The following is a 21,190-nucleotide window of genomic DNA, read 5'->3' as shown; positions in this document are numbered from 1 at the left end:
TATGATATAATATCTCACGCATTAATAGATGGAACTCTTAAGACTTTTGCTCACAATCAGTAAAATATTGCGAGAGTTCAATGATGAAACAAGATCATTAAAAAGAAGAAAATAGTGATAGAAAAGAAGAGAAAATATGTGTGCATGTGTGTGATATATACATATATGTTACAAACATACAATTAAATAAGAAAGATATACATATATACATATGTGTATGTATGTGAAAAATATATATCTACAAATATGCACAATAATAAAATGGTAATCTCGTTATTTTCTTTTCGATTTCTGATTAATGGCAAAGTTTAATATAGACAAACAAGCAAAAATGTGTATGGAACGGAAAAGAAGAACTGAAACGAGTCTGTATAAACTCTGTTGTTTATCGCTTATATTTGACAAATATGTATATGTCGCACTCGCTCTCACATCGTCAATCGTATCTCGACGAGGAGAGATAAAGGTCAGGCAAATCATAAGGATTAGTGGTTAATCAAGTAGTAACAAGCAATCCTGTCGAATCATACCCGTGACCTACATATCTTTTAAACTGTTCGACGAAGGAACCGAGTTAATAATCACTTTTGAGATTCCAAAAATATATCAAGATTGCTTAGATTTAATCTTAGATTTAATTGAGAGAGAGAGAGAGAGAGAGAGAGAGAGAGAGAGAGAGAGAGAGAGAGAGAGAGAGAGAGAGAGAGAGAGAGAGAGAGAGAGAGAGAGAAATAATGAGCATATAAAAAAGTTAAAATGTCTAAGTATATAAAGAATATAAATTTAGATATGAAGTGCACATTCACACATACATTAGAATAATTTATATATAATAATTATAAATATTATAATAGTTATAATAATTTGTATGTAATAAATATTATTATTTTTATATAACAGATAAATATATTGTAATTGTATATTATTTATAATAACGTACTATTATGTATAATATCTATATAAAAATCTATATATAAATTTACACACACACACATACATATACATATATAAAATTATAATAATATAAATACTTTGTTGAATATATAAAATATAGTCTCGCTTTTTTCTCTATAAAATATTCTCTCAAAGAAAGTCTTACTTTTTATTTATCATAAGTTTATAATAAAAACAAATCCTTCGATGTTGAAATTTTCCTTATCAAAAATCAGAAACCGGCCGGCATATTTATCGTAACATTCACACTTTAATATTATTGTTTATCTTCGTAATTAAAATCACAAATTAACTCTGTTGCAAAAATCCACTTAAAAGTAACTGAAAAAATATGATTTTACAACGTTACCTATCTATCAAAATTTAGCTCATCAAAAGCGCATCATTTTCAATTTCTTTCTTCATTCGTCATTTTTATTCTAAAATTTTTTATATTTTTAATTTTAATTTATTTTGATTTTTAACATAACAAAATTTTTATTTTCCGATTTTATATTACTTAAATATTAAATCTTGCTTTTTTAATTTTTGTTTTATCATCTTGAATGGTAATTTCTCTATTTTAAAGTTTTCAATATATATTTCAGAAGAGAGTATTTTTTTTCTAATTTTAATTCTAATTTTTTTTATTTTTTTGAGTCTAGCATTTCAAATATTGTATTAATAACACAATCTTAATTTTTCAATTTTATTTTTTATTTTTCTTCTCTCTTTCTCTCTCCTTCCTTCTGTCTTTTAATTTTTGATACATTTTATTTCAGTTTATTTTTATCTATTTTCTATAAAAAAAATAGTTTCTTTTTCATAGATTTTATGTTACTTAAATATTAAATCTTACTTCTCTAATTTTTGTTTTTATTGAAGCTTTTGTTGAATTACCATTCAACATCTTGAATGATAATTTCTCTATTTTAAAATTTAAAATATATATTTCAGAAGACAGAAGAGAGAGTATTTTTTTTCTAATTTCAATTTTAATTTTTTTTAATTTTGAGTTTAGCATTTCAAATATTGTATTAACAACACAATCTTAATTTTTAAACATTAACAATTTTTATTATTTTTTTTTATCTTTCTTCTCTCTCTCCCTCCCTCTGTCTTTTAATTTTTAATACATTTTATTTCAATTTATTTTTATCTATTTTCTATTTAAAAAAATAGTTTTTTCTATACTCGAGAAATTTCTTCCATAGACTCGAATGATTTACGATGACCCGAATCGAAAGAGTTAATCGCGTGGAAAGCAATTGACGTATCGTATTGACGCGTGGAAAGTAATTGATGCGTACTCGTATCACGGTATATCACGGATTCATTGGACAAGTATCAGTCTAAGTACACATGACCTTAGGCTCCTTAGATCGGTGCGGCTGTACCGGCGAGTGGAATGTGTTGATAAGCGCCAGCAGTGAGATAATAATTTACGAAGAGCCGAAGAGCCAGCACAGTTTATAGCGGGCCGCTGCGTGAAACACAGGTCGAACACGAAGAGAGAGAGACACGAGGTCGAAATCGAAAGTGAAGTAATCAAAGTGCGCGGATTCGCCCGATTTGACCGTGAATTCGCCTCGGTGTCTTAAAATTAAAAAAATTAAAATTACGCGTAAATTCGTCGTGATAATAAAATCGCTCCGAAAAATCGTTTGTATTTTTTTGTTTTTTTTTTAATTGGATGTAAAGTTGCTGACCTTCCAAGGAGATCGTAAATCGTCCTTCGTATCTTCAGAGGAGAAGATAGGACTTCGTTCGATCATCATGGAATCCGTCACGGAAACTAATGTTAACGGCATAAATTCACCCTCCGAGGAAATTAACACCGAATCAGTAGCGAATTTTCACGAGAGAGGTAAAGGAAATCGTCGGATGTGATTCCTAGAATAATTAAATTTAATTGTTCGGAAATTAAATTCCGCAGAAAATTAAATTCCCTTTGAAAGTATCTTGTGCGACAGACATTTATCCCCCTTCGCGATATTCTCTAATTAATTTTCGATCAAATCCTTCGCTCTTTCTGATTTCATAATAATTATGGAAAGGATTTTTTTACTATATATTTTTATTAAATAATTTTGTGCAAATTTTTAACAATTTCGTACTTTAGAGAGAGAAATCACTTTATTTTCAGTTATATTTCAAATCTCGTTAACCTTCATGGAAAAAGCAAAATATTCGAAATAAATTTCTTGTATATGAAATTTATATTGAATTTCCGACCAGTTAGTTTCTGTTATTATTTTCGCGGAGAGTTCTGTTATTATATTAAACACAAACGTATTATTCGACGAGCTTTGTTTTGTTTGTTTATTATGTTGCTACGACCTATCGGTTAAAGACTTTTATATTATTGTGATAACATTTAATAACTGATAATTTCATGCGTCGATATGAATATATGTAGCATTTTTACAATTTAATTGCGTAGAAAGAAAGAAATATTTCCTATATATTAATTTATGTATATACATGTATTAATATACATTTTTATATATTTTTTAAATATTTTTATAAAAATTTTTATTTTATATAATGTACTACATGTATATATTTAATTGTTTATTTTATTATTATTATAAATAATGTATTGACTATTTGAGAGCATAATGTGTGTCACAGAAATTGATATCTAAAATTTAGGTCTTTATATCGTAATTTAACAATAATTGATAAACGATAAAGCATGAAAACGCCAATTAAAAAAGATATTGAACAGTATTAATAACAGATATTCTGACTAAGGATATTGAAAGAATGCCATTGTGATGACATATGATCGAGATATTCCTCTTTACGTCAGAAATTAACAGCGATTAAGTTGATCGATAAAATTTACTTCACACAATGCTATACATTTTCAATTTTTGCTCGAGAAAATTTATACGATGATAAATCTATTTTTGCATCAAACCAATATATTTACAATCCGCTATTAATATAGTCGAATATTGCTAAAACTATGGCTGTAGTGAGAAAATATTTTATACAAAAGTTAAAAGATTTACAAGAGGAAAATAATTAATAATCTTGAATTTTAACTAAGATTATTTCAAAGTTATTTGAAAATCAACTTGATTTTTTTTTAATGGAACCATCCTAATTTTTTTACATAAATTGATCGCAATATTCGGTATAAAAAGTTATAAGGATAGGATAGCCAAAAAAGTAAATAGTTTATATTTTTATAATCTCTAAAATATTTATTTTTCGATGATCTTACCTCGATACTTTTATGCACAAAATAATGAAAATGAAGGAATCAATTGATATAAAGAAAATATACAGTTGTTTTTAAGAAAGAATATTTAGTTGCTAATATTTTGCACAAATTTCATATATATATAATATAATAAGAGTAGATTTCAGCGAAAATGTCGAGGGAGGCCATCATTTTTTGCATGTTCCCAACTTTTGCCATCATGTATCTTTGTAACTAAGCCTTAAATAAAAATTCTATTACAGTAAACTCTACATGAAATTAATTGAAGAATGCGATTTTATTAATAATATTAATATTAATATTAATATTAATATTTTATTTCCATAAGGCTTTTAGTTTGCAAAAATTCTTTATTTTCAATCGCTTATAACTCGAAAATTATTGGTGTCTCGACATTTTCGTCTCCAAATGATCCCAGAAATCTACCCTTAAACGTTGGTCAGTTAATTCCTCAGACACCCTGTATATATATATATATGTATATATATATATATTTATATGTTTATTTTCTTCTTCCAGTGAGTGACGGAAATGTGTCCACGGACATTTATTTACGTGAGACAACCGCCGATGAATTGCGAACAAGTATGCAGGTACGAATTGATGACCTCGGCTCGATCGATTTGATTTAATGGAATGCGCGATTTAAAGGCCGAAAATTATTTCGGTCAGAAGCGCGAGATGATGTTTAAATTCCTGTTAAATCATCGCGCTTATAATAAATTTGACCGATAAGATTACGCATTTTCCGTCCTACCATTATTTTTGTAAGGCATGTTTACTTTCGTCTATCTCTCTCTAAAACATATATATTTTCGTAGGAAATGAGGGATACCGTTTTGGGAGAAGTTAACAATCGTATTAACGATATGATAGCCGAGGTTCACCAAAGAATAGAGACATCTCTATCCAAAAAAGAACTGTCGTCTAACAAGGACAAATATCGTGATAAAAGGTAAAAAGTTATACATGTTTAAATTAATATTATAGTATTAAATATTAAATTAATATTATATAATATATTATATTATAATATTATAATATAATAAATATTTATTAATATTAGTATAATATAATATTTAATTATTAATAATATATATATATATATATATAATATATATTATAATATTGTAACTTTAAAGAAAGAAAGGATCCTAAACACAAATTATTTTGTGGAATACATATAATAAATATCGTATGAATAAAAAAATAAATGTAATAAATATTAATTAAAATTCCTATATATCATTATGCTTATCATATTTTTATTATATATATTCTGATTGGAAATTTTTCGAAAACGTATGTAATTTAATAAGATTGTCCATAATTATAAGAAGCTGCCGATCTTTATTTAAAACTTAACAGCTAGATAAAGGTAATTAAAACTGATTAAATATCGATGAAAAAATAAATTTATCAATAAATTTGCAAGACAATCGGAAATACTAACGTACAAATGATATATTGATAATAAATCGCTTATGCATTTGCATCTCTGATTGTCTTGCAGACAATCTAACAAGGAAGGTGCACTCCCAGATAAGGAGTTTCTCGCCAGAAACTCGCTACTCGACGATCTCTTCAAGATTACGGACATTCGCACGGTTTACAATCTATTCATGGTGACTCTCATACTGTTCTTTATCAACACCGTCGCGAACGATATCATGGATTCGGGAACGTAAGTAAGAAATTATCAATCTCGACATTTTTGAAGAAATTAAATTAAATTAAATTAATTTTTAATTAATTTTAGATTTAATTTTAATTAATTTTTAATTTAAATGAGAAATTAAATTTGTATATACATATCGACAGAGAGATGATTCTATATTTCCTGTTCTTTTCCTTAACGAAAAATATCTAATTCAATCGTTTACGATTCAATAAATTCGTCAGAAAAAAAATGCTTCGGATTTATTTAAAAAATTTTCTAGACTATATACTCCAAAATTGTAAGATATCTCCTATGCATTAGAATTGTAATTATATACTATTTTAATGATAATGGAAGCTGCGGCTTATCTAAAGGGTGACGAGAATTATCGGGATCGAAGTAGACATTAAGTATGGAAAACGAACAATCGCGTTATTATATTGTTGCCTTAGAGAAGCAATTCGCGAAATAAGACGATGATTGAAATATATCTCTTGTTTGTCAAAAGTTCACTGAACCCTTTCCCCGAGTGATCAAAACATCTAATAATTTCTTCAAGATTCGAGTTTGGGACCATGACGATATACAAAGCTTTCGCAAACTTTTCGACCTGTCTCTACATTTGGTCGCTCATGCAGATCTCGACAATCGGTGTCTACGTGCCTTTCAACCTCTGGGCTTATCAACGACTTCAGTTTTCACCGAAATGTAATAATTTAATTTCAGATTTTAAATTTTTTAATTTTTTAATTTTTTCATTTTTTTGACATATCTTTTATATTATTATTATATACATATAATAGTTTGTTACGACTTTTAAAAGATTAAAATTTTTAGAAAAGCATTAAATACAAGAATATTAAAAAAAAAGTATGACTAAGTTACAAATGAGTTAATCAAGTTTAAAATAATTATAAATAATAATTTAACTGAATAAAATTTAAAGAATAAAATTATAATATAATAATAAATTAATCAGAGAGCTGATTTATGCGAAATTTAGCGTTATTATATAACATATAAGACAATATAATATTTAATTGTGAGTTTAAGAAATAATTAGATAATATTATTAATGAAAATAAAATAATTAAAATAATTTGCACAATTTAATTATGTGTGTGTGTGTGTGTGTGTGTGTGTGTGTGTGTGTGTGTGTGTGTGTGTGTGTGTGTGTGTGTGTGTGTGTGTGTGTGTGTGTGTGTGTGTGTGTGTGTGTGTGTGTGTGTGTGTGTGTGTGTGTGTGTGTGTGTGTGTGTATAAAACTGAATTATACAAATTATTTTAATCAATTAATATTAAATTATTATTAAAATATTGAAAAATTATTTAATCATTATTAAAATATTAAAAATTATTCTCATCTTTTTTTTCAGCTCCCACCCGGAAATTTTGGGATTATAGCTTCCTGACAATCTTTATAATATATGGATTTTACTTTATACATTTTTCTGTCTCGGCGATGCTTAGAGAAGATCTAGGCACAGCTTGCAGCTTAATTATACTCTTGGAACAAGTATGTATAAAAGTTTAAGATGGTGAAACTTCATCATAATTAAATATAATAATTTTTCAAAATTTTTATAAATCGAAGCATTAAATGTAAAAATAATAATCCGAACTTTACCTGCGATGTAAATCAAGGATCGCTTCTTTTTCTCAGATGCGCCAATTGATGAAGAGTTATGCCTTCGTTAGGAGCGTCGCGCCTAGATTCATGTCCTATAAACCCCACAGCGATGTTCCGGAACCGAATGAACCTGGATTCTCGCATTACTTGTACTTCCTGTTCGCGCCAACTCTCATATATCGCGATAAGTATCCGAGGTATACAGAGACCTTGGCATTCTACAAACTGCAAAAAATTTCGTCTGGAGTCTTTGCCGACTCAATCTTTAAGAATCCTTCATATTTGACCATTTAAACTTTTCATTGTGTCATAAAAAAAAACTATAGAAAAAATGACTTAATAACGTTGATGTCCTTGACATAATGTCCGAATATTTTGCAAAACTGATCCGATAATTAAAACAAATATTTCGTATGTCTATCGTACAAAAGTATAAATTATTTTTATTTCGAAAATATTTCTCTTTCTCTTTTAATTATCATATACAATAAGCAATATTTTTTTAAGGAAGAAAAAATTATTTAAATTTTTACGAGCTATTAAGAACCAAACGAATGATAGTAATTAATTAATTTTAATTAGATTCAATAATATTTATTATAATTATTGAATTAATTAAAATATCCGCGATCAATTTTTCAGGACGAACAGAATCAGATGGATGGTGGTGATTAAAAAGTTCGGCGAGGTCGGCCTGATAATCTTCTATCTCGCCTTCATCCTGGAGCGCCTCGTGGGACCGAATTTTGAAATCTTCGGCAAGAGTTACGTAGAGCCGAAGTGGGTCGTCAAGAAGGTCCTCGAAGCGAGCATCCCCGGAATTCTCTTCTTCCTCTCCGGAAACTATCTTCTGCTACACGCATGGATGAACGCCTGGGCGGAGATGCTGCAGTTTGCCGATCGGCTGTTTTATAAGGCGAGTCTCATTGTCAGTCACAAGATTATCAAATTATATTCAAATATCCAGTGCAAAAAAATTCCTATCTTCAAGTAACCAGTAAATCAGTGAATAAATAGTTGCGTGGAGTTCTCTGATGTGTCTGCGGAAGTACTTTCTCTTTTTTTAAGTAATCATAGAGATTTCGAAACCATGCAACAAGTTGAAACCTATTTGTAAGATATTTAATCCCCTTGGAAATATTGCTATGATTTTTCAAAATACTTACAAAGAGTTCAAACTTCCTGTCCAGGTTTGAGTACTACTTTTTTAAAAATAAACTTTTTAAGTATAGAAAATACGAAACCCTGCAAACATATTCGAATATACTTGTAAGATACTTAATCCAATTGCTAAAAATTTTTTATCATAAGTACTCATAAAAGATTCGAACATATACTTGATTCAGGTCCAAATGTACTTGAAAGTACTGATTTTTTTAAGTATTTATAAAGAATTCGAACTTATCTCATCTAGGTTCAAGTTTACTTGAAATGCTCATATTAAAGAATTTAAACCTATCTCGTCTAAGTTTGAATCTACTTGAAAGTACTGCTTTTTCGAGGTATTTATAAAGTTTACTTCAAAGTACTCGTATTAAAAAATTGGAACCTATCTCGTCTAAATTTGAATCTACTTGAAAGTATTACTTTTTCGAAGTATTTATAAAGAATTCGAACTTGTCTCGTCTAGGTTCAAGTTTAATTGAAAGTACTCATATTAAGGAATTTAAACCTATCTGGTTTAATGTACTTGAAAGTACTGTTTTTTTTTTTTTTTTTTTCGAAATAATTATAGAGAGTTCGAAATCATGCAAACAAATTCAAATCTACTTGTAAGATACTTAATCCCATCGCTGGTAAAAGATACTGTAAATTGTAAATTATACGAACCATTCATCGATTGTTTTCAGGACTGGTGGAACTCGACGTCCTACCGCATGTACTATCGTACGTGGAACGTGGTGGTGCACGACTGGCTCTACACGTACATCTACAAGGACATGTACGAGATCGTGGTGCCGCGCAACAAGACGCTGGCGACCCTCACCGTCTTCCTGGTATCAGCCGCCTTTCACGAGTACGTCCTCGCGTTCGCGTTCCGCTTCTTCTACCCGGTAATGTTCGTCCTGTTCGCCGGCTTCGGCTTCTGTTTCATCTTCATCGGCAGCATCGCCGCCAGCAACGTCTTCATATGGCTGAGCTTCTGCCTCGGCAATGGCTTAATGTTCAGCACCTACGCGATGGAGTACTACGCTCGGCAAAACTCCTGTCCACCTTACTTTAATTACTACCTGGACCTGCTCGTACCGCGAAGCTGGGTCTGTCAGGCGCAATTTGTCTCATAGATGATGTTTTGCTGTCTGGGAAATGGACTGACTACATAGTGTAGAAACAATCTTAAAGCTCCTTGGTATAAAATCGCGATGATAATGAAGGACCGATCAAAGTCAAAAGCTGTTAACATGAAACGAATGATTTGTTAGAATTTCTTAAAGTTATTTACGAGGTTTTTCGATGACTCTGTCATTTTTTTCTAATCAATTAAAATTTAACTAATTATTATAATTCAATTAATCTATTGATAATAGAAAATAATTTAATTCGAATCGCGATAAATTGATCAATTCGAATCGTAAATATCTATTGTATGATTTTTGAACTGCTTCGCGTTTTGATTAAGAAAACAAAATTTTCTTTCTTTCTCGGTGAAAAAATTATTAGCTCTATACTCGGATAAAAAATCGATTAATAATTTACGAAAATGGCTGGCTATAATTTGCTTATTTACACTTATTGCTCAAGTTTTTCTCGTTTTCGGCCGAATTCATAATTCTCTTAATTCCTATATAATCCGTAGATATTAACATACTTATTAGAACTTTCAAAATCGTATTAAATTAATTTGTGATATATTTTTTACGTGGCAACTGGAAAGAAAAATATAATCGCGTCTAGAGTAAAGATATTCGAATTTTTCTGTTTATAACAAAACAGAAATATATATTGTATAATATTATAATTTGCATGTACAAATGTCCTTTTACACTGTGTTTAATAAATCTTTATTAAAATAGTTAATATAATGAGAACAGAATTTGGAAAAGAATATATATATTTAAGGATCCCCCCCCCCCCCCGAAAGTTCTCTTAACAATAATAAACGATAATGATTGAGATCTCAAGATTTAACGACGTATAAGTTGTAATTATCAAAAGTGCACAACACACGAGTATAAAAAAGGATAATTTTTATTTATCGAAGCTCTACATGCGTCTCCCGACTGCATTCGCGATGATGAAGAAGTATGTATAATATATCGTCCACCATATATAAATTAATTTATGCCATACATTCGATATATAATACATGTACATTTTTTTTCGTCATTTTTACAATGTTTTTCTTCTTCATGTATTATATGTATATATATATATATATATATACATATAATATTTACATATCTCATATATATTTTTTTTCTTTGTTTCTCTTTCTCTCTCACACACTTCAAATAAGATATAAATTTTTTTTATTTCAAAACTAAGATTTTAACAATAAGATTAACACTTTTTTCGAGTATCATGGAAGTGTATAATGTGTCTTCTCGAGACAAAGTACGATAAAAGACAATGGAAGAATATCGTTGCAAGATCGGAAGAAAGGAAGACTCCGGATCTAGAGTGCATCAATGATCTCAAAATCATCAGAGGAGAAATCATCATTTTTCGAGAAATCTCAAACTTCAACAGGTCGAATTTTCGCAGATTTAATCGGAAATAAAGTTGGAATGGCTCATCAAAAATAGAAAATTCGAATAATTTTTCTAAAGAAAAATACAAAAGAATTTATACAAATTTAATTCAAACAATTTTAAGTGAGAGATCTATCAATGTCTCATCGAAATAAGAAAGACACGTTAGAACCAACTAGGGTTGGCAAAAAACTTGTTTTTTTTCCATTTTAAACAAGAAACATTGATTTTTTGTTTAAAACAATGTTTCTTGTTTTGTGTTTTTAAGTAAAGCAAGAAAAAAAACATGTTTTAAACAAGCAAAAAAAATTTAACGTTTTCATCTGTGTAATAAAAATATTTTATAAAAATATTTTAATATTTAACAATTATATTTTAATTGCGATATTTTAAACAGTTTTAAACTATTGTTTAAAACTGTTTAAAACACAAAAATTGTTTTAAACAAGTTTTAATCAAACAGTTTTAAACATATTTAAACATGCCAACCCTGGTCAACCAAACGTTTTGTATGTTATTAACTTTCCAATCTTTGAAAAAAAAAATTCTTGAAAATAAAATTGTATATATATGTATATATACAAATATATATACATACAAATATATAATATATATAATTTAATTATTTAATTATTATTCACAGGAGAGGAATAAAGGTCTCTTTAGATAATCTCTAATTCACGAAAAAATTGAAAACAGTTCAATTTATAAGTTTATACGTCACAAATTCTTTATGTATATGTATTTTATGCATATACAAATAAATTTCTGACATGTTACATAACACATAAAAAAAACTATCTTTCAAATGACAAATAAAATTCTATCTTGAATGTCGACGCGATTATAAAATCATCTAAAGAGACCCCGAAGAGAGACAAAGAAAGAAAGAAAAAAAGAAAGAGAGACAGAACGATATCAATGCGCACACACATTCTCTTCCTTATAATTTAAGTAATCTTCATTTGCCCATCCCGACCAGCGCCTCGTCCATGAGCTCGTCGTCGGTGATGCAGGGCGACGCTGAGGAATGGGGCGAGGGCGGAATGACGCGGGGGCTCGGGGCCGGGCTCTTGACGATGTGGACGCTGACGGACGGACTGGCGGCGGGGGGAAAGGGGGCGGGCAGCGGCGGAGGAGGCGGGGGTGGGGGCGGCGGAGGCGGTGGGGTGTTGCGACGCACCGTCGGCGCCGCCTGGGACATCGCCCGCTCCGGGATCGTCGTCAGGTGGTGACCTTGAGTCAAGGTCGTCGGTATGCCGTGGCCGGTCTTGGTCAGCGGCTCCTTGCCGGCCGCGGAGAAGTCCAGCAGCATCTCCGCCGCCGCCGTCGTCGCCTCCTGGTCGCCGCCGCCGTCTGCTGACGTCATCACGACGCTGGAATTATCGTCGGAGCTGGTGGAAGCGGTCGCGACGCCGCCCAACGACGAGAAAATCGATGATGATGATGTTGATGATGATGATGATGACGACGTGGAGGAGGACGAGGACGCGGACGTCTGCTGAGACTTCTTCTCCTCGGCGGTCAGCTTGTTGTACTTGAGCTGCAGGCTGGTCTGCTCGAACGACTTGGTGCTCAGATTCAGGCTCTCGGTGACGAGGGAGGAGCCGCCGCTCGACGGGGCAGTCGAGATGCCGGAGCTCGGCGTGTAAGGCTTCGCGGATGATGACGTCAATTGGTCGGGGATGTTGCTCTTGGACAGAATTCCACCCCCGCTGCCGCTCGCGTCGTCCAGCTTGCCCAGGAGGTACTGCTGACCGTCCCTCGACGTCTGCCTCATTCCGAGGTCCTTGCACGAGTCGCTGCGAGACGATTCGTTGTCCACCATCGGTTGAATGCACAGATTCGTAGGCACGTCCGAGTCGACGGATGTTTGCGGGGGTAACATGAGCCCACCGGCGTTCTCCCCGATGAGATTCAAGGACATGGCGCCGGAGGCGCTGCTGCCGATCGACAAATTGTCCAGCTTCGTCTGCGGATGGTCCCGTCTCGACTGATCATCCGATTTCGACGTTGAAACGTTGGACAGACCAGCTACTAACTTGTTACCCGACTCCTGCTTCAGACCGTCCAGGGTCTGCTTGGTAGAGTCGGGCAACATCGGTAGCTTGTCCAACGACTTGTTCTTGTCGGCGGCGTCAGCAACGTTCGCGCGAGCCGACAACTTTGGTATCTGAAACTTGGTGTCCAGTTGCTTCATCAGACCCTCCATCACCAGCTGGGGCGGTAGACTCGGCGGCAGGCTAGAGATGGACGCGTGAGCGGCCAGCAACTTGAATGCCCGTTCGCTGTCGCTCTCTTCGCGCAGAGCGGACGGGCTGGACTTCCTCGCGTCGCCGAGGCCCTTCGACGCGAACACTCCCTTGTCGCCGGACTTGGACAGTCTGGGTCCCTTGTCGCGACCGCGGCTCAGATCGGTCGCCACGGAGCTACCCGTCTTCGGTGAACCCGTAGTCTTGGAGGACGAACCGCTCTTTGACAGAAGGTTCCCTCCGGTCCCGGTCACGCCCGTTATGCTCGCGCCACCACTGGTGTTCATCAGGCTCGAGGTAGTCGACTTCAGACCTCCAGCGGCCAGCATCATCTTCGCGGGCAGCAACTTCTGCGGAGTCTGCAGCGTCTGCGGCTTCTTCGACGCCGGTCCGGAGTTCACCCCGGGTTTCAGACCTGTATGAGTCTTCGGCGAGCCGTTGCTGCCAGCGACGACGTTGCCGGACGTCGACAACGATGACGAAGAAGCCGTAGATGACGACGTTCCCGTTGATGAGGTCGCGGCCGTCATCGTACCCGACGTAGATGACGACGAGGACGATGATAGCTTCTGATTGGCGGCCGACTGTTTGGAATCCTTGGTGCGGGTCTTGTTGATGGTGATCTTGATGCCGTCCGAGCTGTGCTTCACCATGTATTCGGACGCGGGATTCTTGGTGTCCGAACCCTTGGCGACACAGGATGACGACTTCCCTCCTTCGACGACGCTCTTGTTACCGCTCGACGACGAACCGCCCATGCTCTTCTCCTTCTGTCCACTCATCCCCCCGCTGCTGCTTCCCAAGCTGGTGGACGCGTGGCTCTTCGCGTTCCCGCCGCCATTACCGCAGGCGTCGGGCTCGGTGCAGTGCTGCGCGTTCTTCAACTTGTCAATGACGGCGTTGAGGGAGCTCTTGCGATTTCGCGCCTGCTGGGCCGCGATCGCGGACTTGCTAGCCGCGTCGGCCTGTCCAGAAGGCGGGGTGTTGCCACCATTATTGCCAGCGGACGACAGAGAAGAGGAGACCTGGGCGGCCTCACCAGGCGGAGGGATCATCTCCAGCTGCTTCAGCTTCACGCTGGACGACAACGACTTGGTCTTGGGACTCTGATGGCCGCCGGTCGAGCCGCCGGACGAACCGACGGACGACGCTCGTCTCTCCTTGTCTCCGCGACCGGAGGAATCCTTACCGGAGGACGAAGAGGAGGAGGACGACTTGATCTTCGACGGAGTCGCCGTCGCGTCGGCCGAGCCGCCGCTCTTGCCGGACGGCGAGTTCGCCGCCGACTTCAGGGCGGACATACTGGGCTTGCCACTGCTAGCGGCTGAACTTCCATGTTTCGGAGACGAGATGCTGCCGTGTTTCGGACTCGCGTTAGCTGGTACTGGCACACACACCGCTACAGATGGCACCGTGTTGGGTATCGTGGACACGGACAGCGACATCGGGACCGACATGGGTATCACCGGTACCACATTGGGCGTATTGTGCTTCGGACTGCTGCTGTAGACGGGTGAGTGCTTAGGGCTCTGCACCGATTTGCCACCGCAGGCTGCCACCGCCGCCGCCGACTGACCGGCCTTCAAGGTAGGACTGGATTTACCTACCAGCGTGGCCAGCGAGCTCGGATGCGTCGGTGACGGGCTAAACTTCCTTACCGCCGCGGGTGAGGTGGGTCTCGACGACGGACAGCTCAGCGAGCCGCTGCTCGGCGGTGATTGCTCGGTGCTGGGCTTGGTGATGGTCACCGACACCGGTTTCGAGAGATCCTGCTGCTGTTTGCCGCTCGAAGGCACTTTGTCCGGCGGACCCATCGGGCTGTCCTCCCGTTTACGCTTGCGCCGCTTCTCCAGCTTGCTCCCGCTGCTCTTATTATTATCTTCGGAGCCGCTCTTGCTGCCGCCGCCACTGCTGCTCTTCCCGCCGCTCTTCCGCTCGCTTCTCTGACGTTCTTCCGTTGCGCTCGACGTCGTCAGACTGCCGGTCTTCGACGAGGGCGCCGGCCCGGCGATCGGCGTGATGGTGATCGAACTCGGAAGGCTGGTCTGCGACGGCGAAGAGGTGATGGGTATGATCTCGATGCCAGGCCTCTTTTCCAAACCCATACCCGTCAATACGGAATTATAATTGGTGGTGGTGCTCGCTTGGTCCAGATTACTGCATGAGATCGGGGTGATACTTACTGAGGGTGGTACCGGCAGACCCTTGCTGCTGTTATTCGTTTCGTCGACGAATATGCTCGTTGGACTCGACTTCTTCTCCTCGCCACCACCGCTGCTCCGGCTCTTCTTCGACTTGCGCGTCGACGAGGACTCGCGCGTCTTCGTCAACTCTTCCAGCTCCTGCTGCTGGTGTTCCGCGCTACTGTGCTGCACCTCCATGATCTCGCTGTCTCTCTCCGAGTTGTCGAGATCGTAATCCGAGGTGCTCTTGTCGGTACCAAGTATGTCGGTGCTATCCAGGTTCGAGAAATCCATACCACTCGCCAAACTAGTGGCCGAAGTCGGCGTGGACGTTCTGGTCTCCGATGTGAGATTCTCTCTGCCACCCATGGGAGTTCCCAGAGGCGTCGAGTTCTCCGAACTCGAGCTCTCTAGTAAAATTTCCGCGCCGGCGCCACTCTCTCCGCTTCCGCTGTCGCCCTTCCGTTTTGGACTGCGCCAGAGATTATCTGTGCCAGCGGACTTCCTCTTTCGCGTCTTCTTAGCGCGCTCGCTCGAGTTCGAATTACCCGCTAAGGAGTTCTTCGCCTGTCCCAGCAGCGCACCCAGCTGCAACGGGTTCAGCATGGAAGCGGAAGTGGCGTTGTTCGTCCCAGCGGCGCCGCCCAGGGTCATCGTCAGCGTCGTCGTATCGGATTGGCCGGAATACGACGGAAAACCGATACTATTTTCCGTTCCGGCATCTAAAAAAGACTGCTGCTGCTGTTGTTGCTGCAACTGATGCGAGGACAATGACGACGACGATTGCTGCTGTTGCTGTTGAGCTTGTCTGCCACCCATGCACCCGTTGCTGCCGTTGTTCAGGCCGGGCTCTTGCTTCACCTTCGTCTCGCCGTTCGTAAAGTCCGGCATGCCGGACGCGGTGCCGTTTTGACCGGTCTGGTCTTTACCACCGGATCCCAGGTTGAGATTATAGCTTCCGTTGTTGCTACCGCTGCCATCGGTCAGATTGTTCATCACCGCGGGCAGGGAACGACCCTCCCAGATCTTCAGCAACGTTCGCATGGTCAACGGTATGCTGAGACAGCGTTGTAGCACCCTGCCACTGAGCTCCGACGTCTGTTCCGCGTTCGTCGTCATGCTGACGCCATACAGCCGACACTTGAGCGCCGATATGTCCGTCAGGTCCAGCTCTGCGGTGGCCATCGTCTCCTCGTACGGGTGCTCCACGCTCACGCTGATGTGCTGCCATGAAAGAGCGCTTACTTCCAGAATGGTTGTGTGCTCGGGATCCTGGCGTGCCATGGGTCGTACGCAGCTCGCGATCAGGCAATTGAATAGCGCCTGCTGTCGCAGGTACACCAAGATCTGCGGCACGTGCGCGGGATGCGTGAAGGGGATGCTGCACACCAGTACACCTTCCATGTTCTTGTTCTCGGTCATGAAGTAACAGTGCTGCTGATCCGGCAGGGTCTGAAGGTTAAAGAATGGTGAGAATTTGAAAATTGCAGGAAATTTTATAGAACCAGCAAACTCACACTTTCATCTATTTTGTAGTTATATTATAAAAACAAAAAATATGTTTAACTTGGCTACTCACCACGTACAGACCCCTGTTATTACGACAATCCAGTTGACCATCACTTGCATGCTGTATTATCAGGCTGAGCATCGGATGTGGCGCGGAGATATCGCCGCATTCGAGCTCCGTAACTTTCTGTATTCTCCTCACCAGCTCCATGCAGATTGGCATTTTCTTGCCGAGTTTCAGCACGAAACAGGCGGGCAACATGGAGGAATTTGTACTGGTCAACGGAGCGTATGAGGGTGTACTGGAAGAAGTAACAGGGTCAACGACATGAATTTATAATCGCAACTAAATGAAGGAGGAAATGATATAAAGAAACGGAAAAAAGCATAAAAAATGAACGATAAAAATGTATAACACTCTATCGCTACATATTTTACTATCATTATATTGTATACGAACAAATATATAAATAAATAAGTACAAATTCAGATAGGAAACCGGCTAATAAGAATCAGGGCAGAAATTAGGCGTAACAAATTTATTTTTAAATTCTTCTCTGTTTAATTTGGTCCTTTTTTGGACCAACCATCTTCAACATATCGATTAGAAAAAAAATAGCAAAAAAATAAATAAATAATACGGGGTGTCTACTCAAATTTTGTAAAAAAATTCTCTGAGAATTCCCTGATAAAAATAAAAAAAAGAAATAAGAATAAAAATAAAAAAAATAATTTATTATAAACGTTTCAGAGAATACTAATTTATTTAAATTAATTATTTATTTAATTATTTATTAAATAAATAGGGACTACTAATTTATTTAAATATTATCTAAAAACTTGAACAATTTTCTAGAAAATTCATAATTTATATAAGAATTTGATACTAAAAATAGATTGTTAATAAAAAAAAAATCACAAAATTTTAATAAAAACTTAAATATTGCCAAGATATGTTAGACATATTCGTTTCTTAAGTACTAAATAAAAATAAGATTAACAAAAGGATAATTTTTTAAAAAATTCCCTGAATCCAAATCAAATTCCATGAGAATTCCCTGATTTTTCAAGGTTGAACAAAGTTCCCTGATAATACCAGATTTTCAAGGTTTTTCCCAGGAGTATACACCCTGTAATAGAAATGTAGTTTCATCCAACGTACCTCTTGCCCGTGGGACTTCTATTTACAGTTATAATACTGGATGTAGGAAGCTTGTGACCCATCGAACCTTCCATACAAACGGTCACCGAATGACCTATTTTCCGTTTCACGATGACATCGGGATTCAAAACGTCGTAGGTTCGATTCTCTTCGTCGATTAAATCGTATGGCGAAACGAAATACGTTAACTTCATCGGGTGGCCGCCTCTTCTTCTCTCCAAAATTCCTAGATAACGATTCAGTAAATTATAATATGCATCGCAGAAACATATAAGTGCACTTGCGCATAAATAATAAATAAATAATAGCTTCCTTGACTTTTTATCCGCGAAATACAAGCTATATAAGACACAAGCTATATAATAGATCGCTAACCGACAGGACTCTTGTGAACCAGATTGAACGGCTCTTTCATAAACGTTTGCAGCTGCGCCAAAACACCCAGATCCGCCTCCAGAGATTGCAGAGCGCTGAAAGCTTTGCATTTGACTTTCTTATCGGCGTTCAGCTGGTATATCGACGCTAAACCTTCCAGTTGGGTGGTGAAATCGACAAAGTCGCCGCGTGATAAAGCCGATGCGAGCGCTTCGCAGCTCTGCAAAAACAATTTTCAAGATTATTAATAAAAACGAAAAAAAGTAATGAGAAAAAGAAGCATACAATAGTAATCGCAATAGTCACCTGTTGCTCACTCTTTCCCTCGTGATGGATCTTGACGTCTCTAACGAGTCCTGACGGTTCCAACAGAACTTCCAAGAAGAACATGTCGGAGGATATGAATATTTCTGTGCCTGGAGGACCAGACATCATGAACTTTAATCTGCGTAAGAAGACAATGATGTAAGAATAAGTATTACAATAGAAATATCACATACATCTATTATTTATAACACTATTTATATATAATTGAGTTTAGTTTAATTTATTTAATATAATTAAATTAAATTTATTTTATTTAAATTATTTAATATTGAAAAATCTGACTAATTTGATATAATTTAATTACAATATTTGTGTATTTTATTATATATATTTTAAAATATATTATATATATTTTTATGTGATATGCTTTTGATATCACAGGTATAGTAATATTTATTCCGTTTGAGATAAAGTGAAGTCTTAGTGAAGTCTGGTCACTGAGAAGCTGAGAATGTGACAATGCATATTGTTATGTAAATAAATAGACACTCACCCTAATTGTCTCGCTAAACTTTCTAGACGCTCTACCATGGACTGAAAGGAAGTGACTTTGATAGAATGTTGTAGAGTATCCAAACATTTCTGCAACTGATTCCTCTCCACGCTGTCAATTACGAATCGCTTATCCTGTTTATACAAAACAATTTCTATAGTCTTTTACAATCGCATCTACAATTTTTGAAGTGACGGAAGTCACTCACTATGCCCATACGCATGTTCTTGGCCGTCTCCACCAAAGGCTTAAACGTGGAGGCCTTGGAACGCAACTTCTCCATCAGTAGCTCCATCTGCCAGTCCTTACCCTTATCGGAGGAGGCGGGTGCTCCTCCTCCACCTGTTCCTCCTCCTCCGGAGGATTGTCCCGCTGTAAAACAAGCTTAGTTAATCGAACTATATTGTTGTAAATTTATTTTTCTTGCATAAAAGATATATCATATATGAGATATAGATGTAATCTTCGAATAATAATTCTAAACACAATTTGAGAAATAATTCAGAGAATGAAAAAGAGTGTTTCATCAATATGTTATGCAAATGTAACTGAATTTTATTTTTTCATTCCAAGAATAATTTCTCGAATCATTATTAAAAAATGTTAAAAAATTTAATTATATTTAATAACTGTGTCAACGATCGCGCGAAATAATTTCACGCATTATTTGTACAGAATTTTCGAAATTGACTTCTCTAATTAAATTCTCATAAAAAAAAAAAAAAAACTCCCTCACCCCCGTGGGGCTTCTGCCCGTTGGTCGCATCCATGTGTCGTTGATATGGAACGGTCGACAGTCCTCTTTCGGGCAGCGCTCGCGCTACCGCGGCGTCATGACTCTGGACGACGCTTTCCCGGTCATGGCTCTCCTGGTCGCTGATCCGCGAAGTTGAAGCGATCGCGCGACTACCTAAGGTTCGTCCGTATTCCTCGACACCGTATCGCGTCTACGTCTGTCTTCGCAGCGATCGCTCCGAAGTGCAGAGGCTTAGCTCGCGGAATTCTCTTCCCTAACCTAACCCTGGCCTAACCTCGCGCGCGCCGCCAGATGGCGCGTCAATCTTTTCTTCTAGGGAATTTTTTAACAAGAAACTAGAGAGCCTTTTTAAAATAATTCAACAAAAAATATTATATTATAATATTATTATAAATAATTATATATTATATATTTATAAAATTATTATGTTATATATTATACTAGAACAACACGCGCCATTCTTCGGTTTTATGTTAAAAAAAATATTTTTTTAAAAATATTATAAAATTTGTTTAAACTCGATTAATAGTTTTTCATAGAAATCAGCTGATTAAAGCGTTAATTTATTAATTAAATTTTTAAATAATATGATAAAAAATTAAAATAGTAATATGTTGTAAATAATATGTTATAATATCTTATTCTCGATTAATATTTTTTGATAGAAATCAGAGCTGATAACTTCAAAAATATTAATCAAGTTTAAAGTATTATAACATATTATTTAAAATATATTAAAAGACATCAGGACTCTTTCTTGCGCTTATTCAGTGGCAGAATCTGCGAGAAAAATCAGTTTTCATATATTTTTGTTATTAATTTACAGATAATTATTAATGCAATTAACGTGCAATAATACGAGTCTTTTAATATCTTCGATAATTCATCTAAATTAATAGATTATATTTTGCGAAGAGATTTAACGAGCAATAATATATGTCTTATTGCGCTCGAAAAATCGTCTGAGTTAATAGGGGAACAT

At 37.0% G+C, this 21,190-nt stretch overlaps 2 protein-coding genes across 2 annotated transcripts; one reads left to right on the top strand and one right to left on the bottom strand.

Moving 5' to 3' along the window:
* The first annotated feature begins 2,376 nt into the window (after positions 1-2,376).
* Positions 2,377-10,454, top strand: LOC145945019 (sterol O-acyltransferase 1). The gene is made up of 9 exons (XM_083053783.1): positions 2,377-2,800; positions 4,688-4,761; positions 4,990-5,123; positions 5,682-5,852; positions 6,388-6,536; positions 7,205-7,344; positions 7,492-7,655; positions 8,101-8,374; positions 9,309-10,454. Exons 1-9 carry the CDS (start codon positions 2,710-2,712, stop codon positions 9,741-9,743), a joined length of 1,632 nt encoding a protein of 543 aa, XP_082909909.1. The 5' UTR covers positions 2,377-2,709; the 3' UTR covers positions 9,744-10,454.
* Positions 10,455-10,631: 177 nt separating this feature from the next.
* Med1 (Mediator complex subunit 1) lies at positions 10,632-20,471 on the bottom strand. Its single transcript, XM_083053782.1, has 8 exons — positions 20,188-20,471; positions 19,660-19,823; positions 19,452-19,585; positions 18,938-19,076; positions 18,632-18,851; positions 18,257-18,482; positions 17,165-17,396; positions 10,632-17,037 (listed from the first exon to the last, which is right to left on the bottom strand). Exons 1-8 carry the CDS (start codon positions 20,219-20,221, stop codon positions 12,112-12,114), a joined length of 6,075 nt encoding a protein of 2,024 aa, XP_082909908.1. The 5' UTR covers positions 20,222-20,471; the 3' UTR covers positions 10,632-12,111.
* Positions 20,472-21,190: the final 719 nt, after the last annotated feature.

This window comes from Prenolepis imparis, unplaced genomic scaffold (assembly GCF_030444845.1).
Source record: "Prenolepis imparis isolate NDT839.2.m4 unplaced genomic scaffold, iyPreImpa1.0 SCAF_14, whole genome shotgun sequence".
NCBI lineage: Eukaryota > Metazoa > Arthropoda > Insecta > Hymenoptera > Formicidae > Prenolepis > Prenolepis imparis.
This window is presented reverse-complemented; position numbering and strand designations above follow the sequence as displayed.

Excerpts from the sequence above, each read along its gene's own strand:
- Med1 (XM_083053782.1), bottom strand. The coding sequence starts at position 20,221 with ATGGATGCGACCAACGGGCAGAAGCCCCACGGGG. Across the intron at positions 19,077-19,451 it reads AGTTTAGCGAGACAATTAGG|ATTAAAGTTCATGATGTCTG; the intron begins GTGAGTGTCTAT and ends CTTCTTACGCAG. Across the intron at positions 17,038-17,164 it reads ATAACAGGGGTCTGTACGTG|ACCCTGCCGGATCAGCAGCA; the intron begins GTGAGTAGCCAA and ends TTTAACCTTCAG.
- LOC145945019 (XM_083053783.1), top strand. The coding sequence starts at position 2,710 with ATGGAATCCGTCACGGAAACTAATGTTAACGGCATAAATTCACCCTCC. Across the intron at positions 4,762-4,989 it reads AATTGCGAACAAGTATGCAG|GAAATGAGGGATACCGTTTT; the intron begins GTACGAATTGAT and ends ATATTTTCGTAG. Across the intron at positions 6,537-7,204 it reads ACTTCAGTTTTCACCGAAAT|CTCCCACCCGGAAATTTTGG; the intron begins GTAATAATTTAA and ends CTTTTTTTTCAG.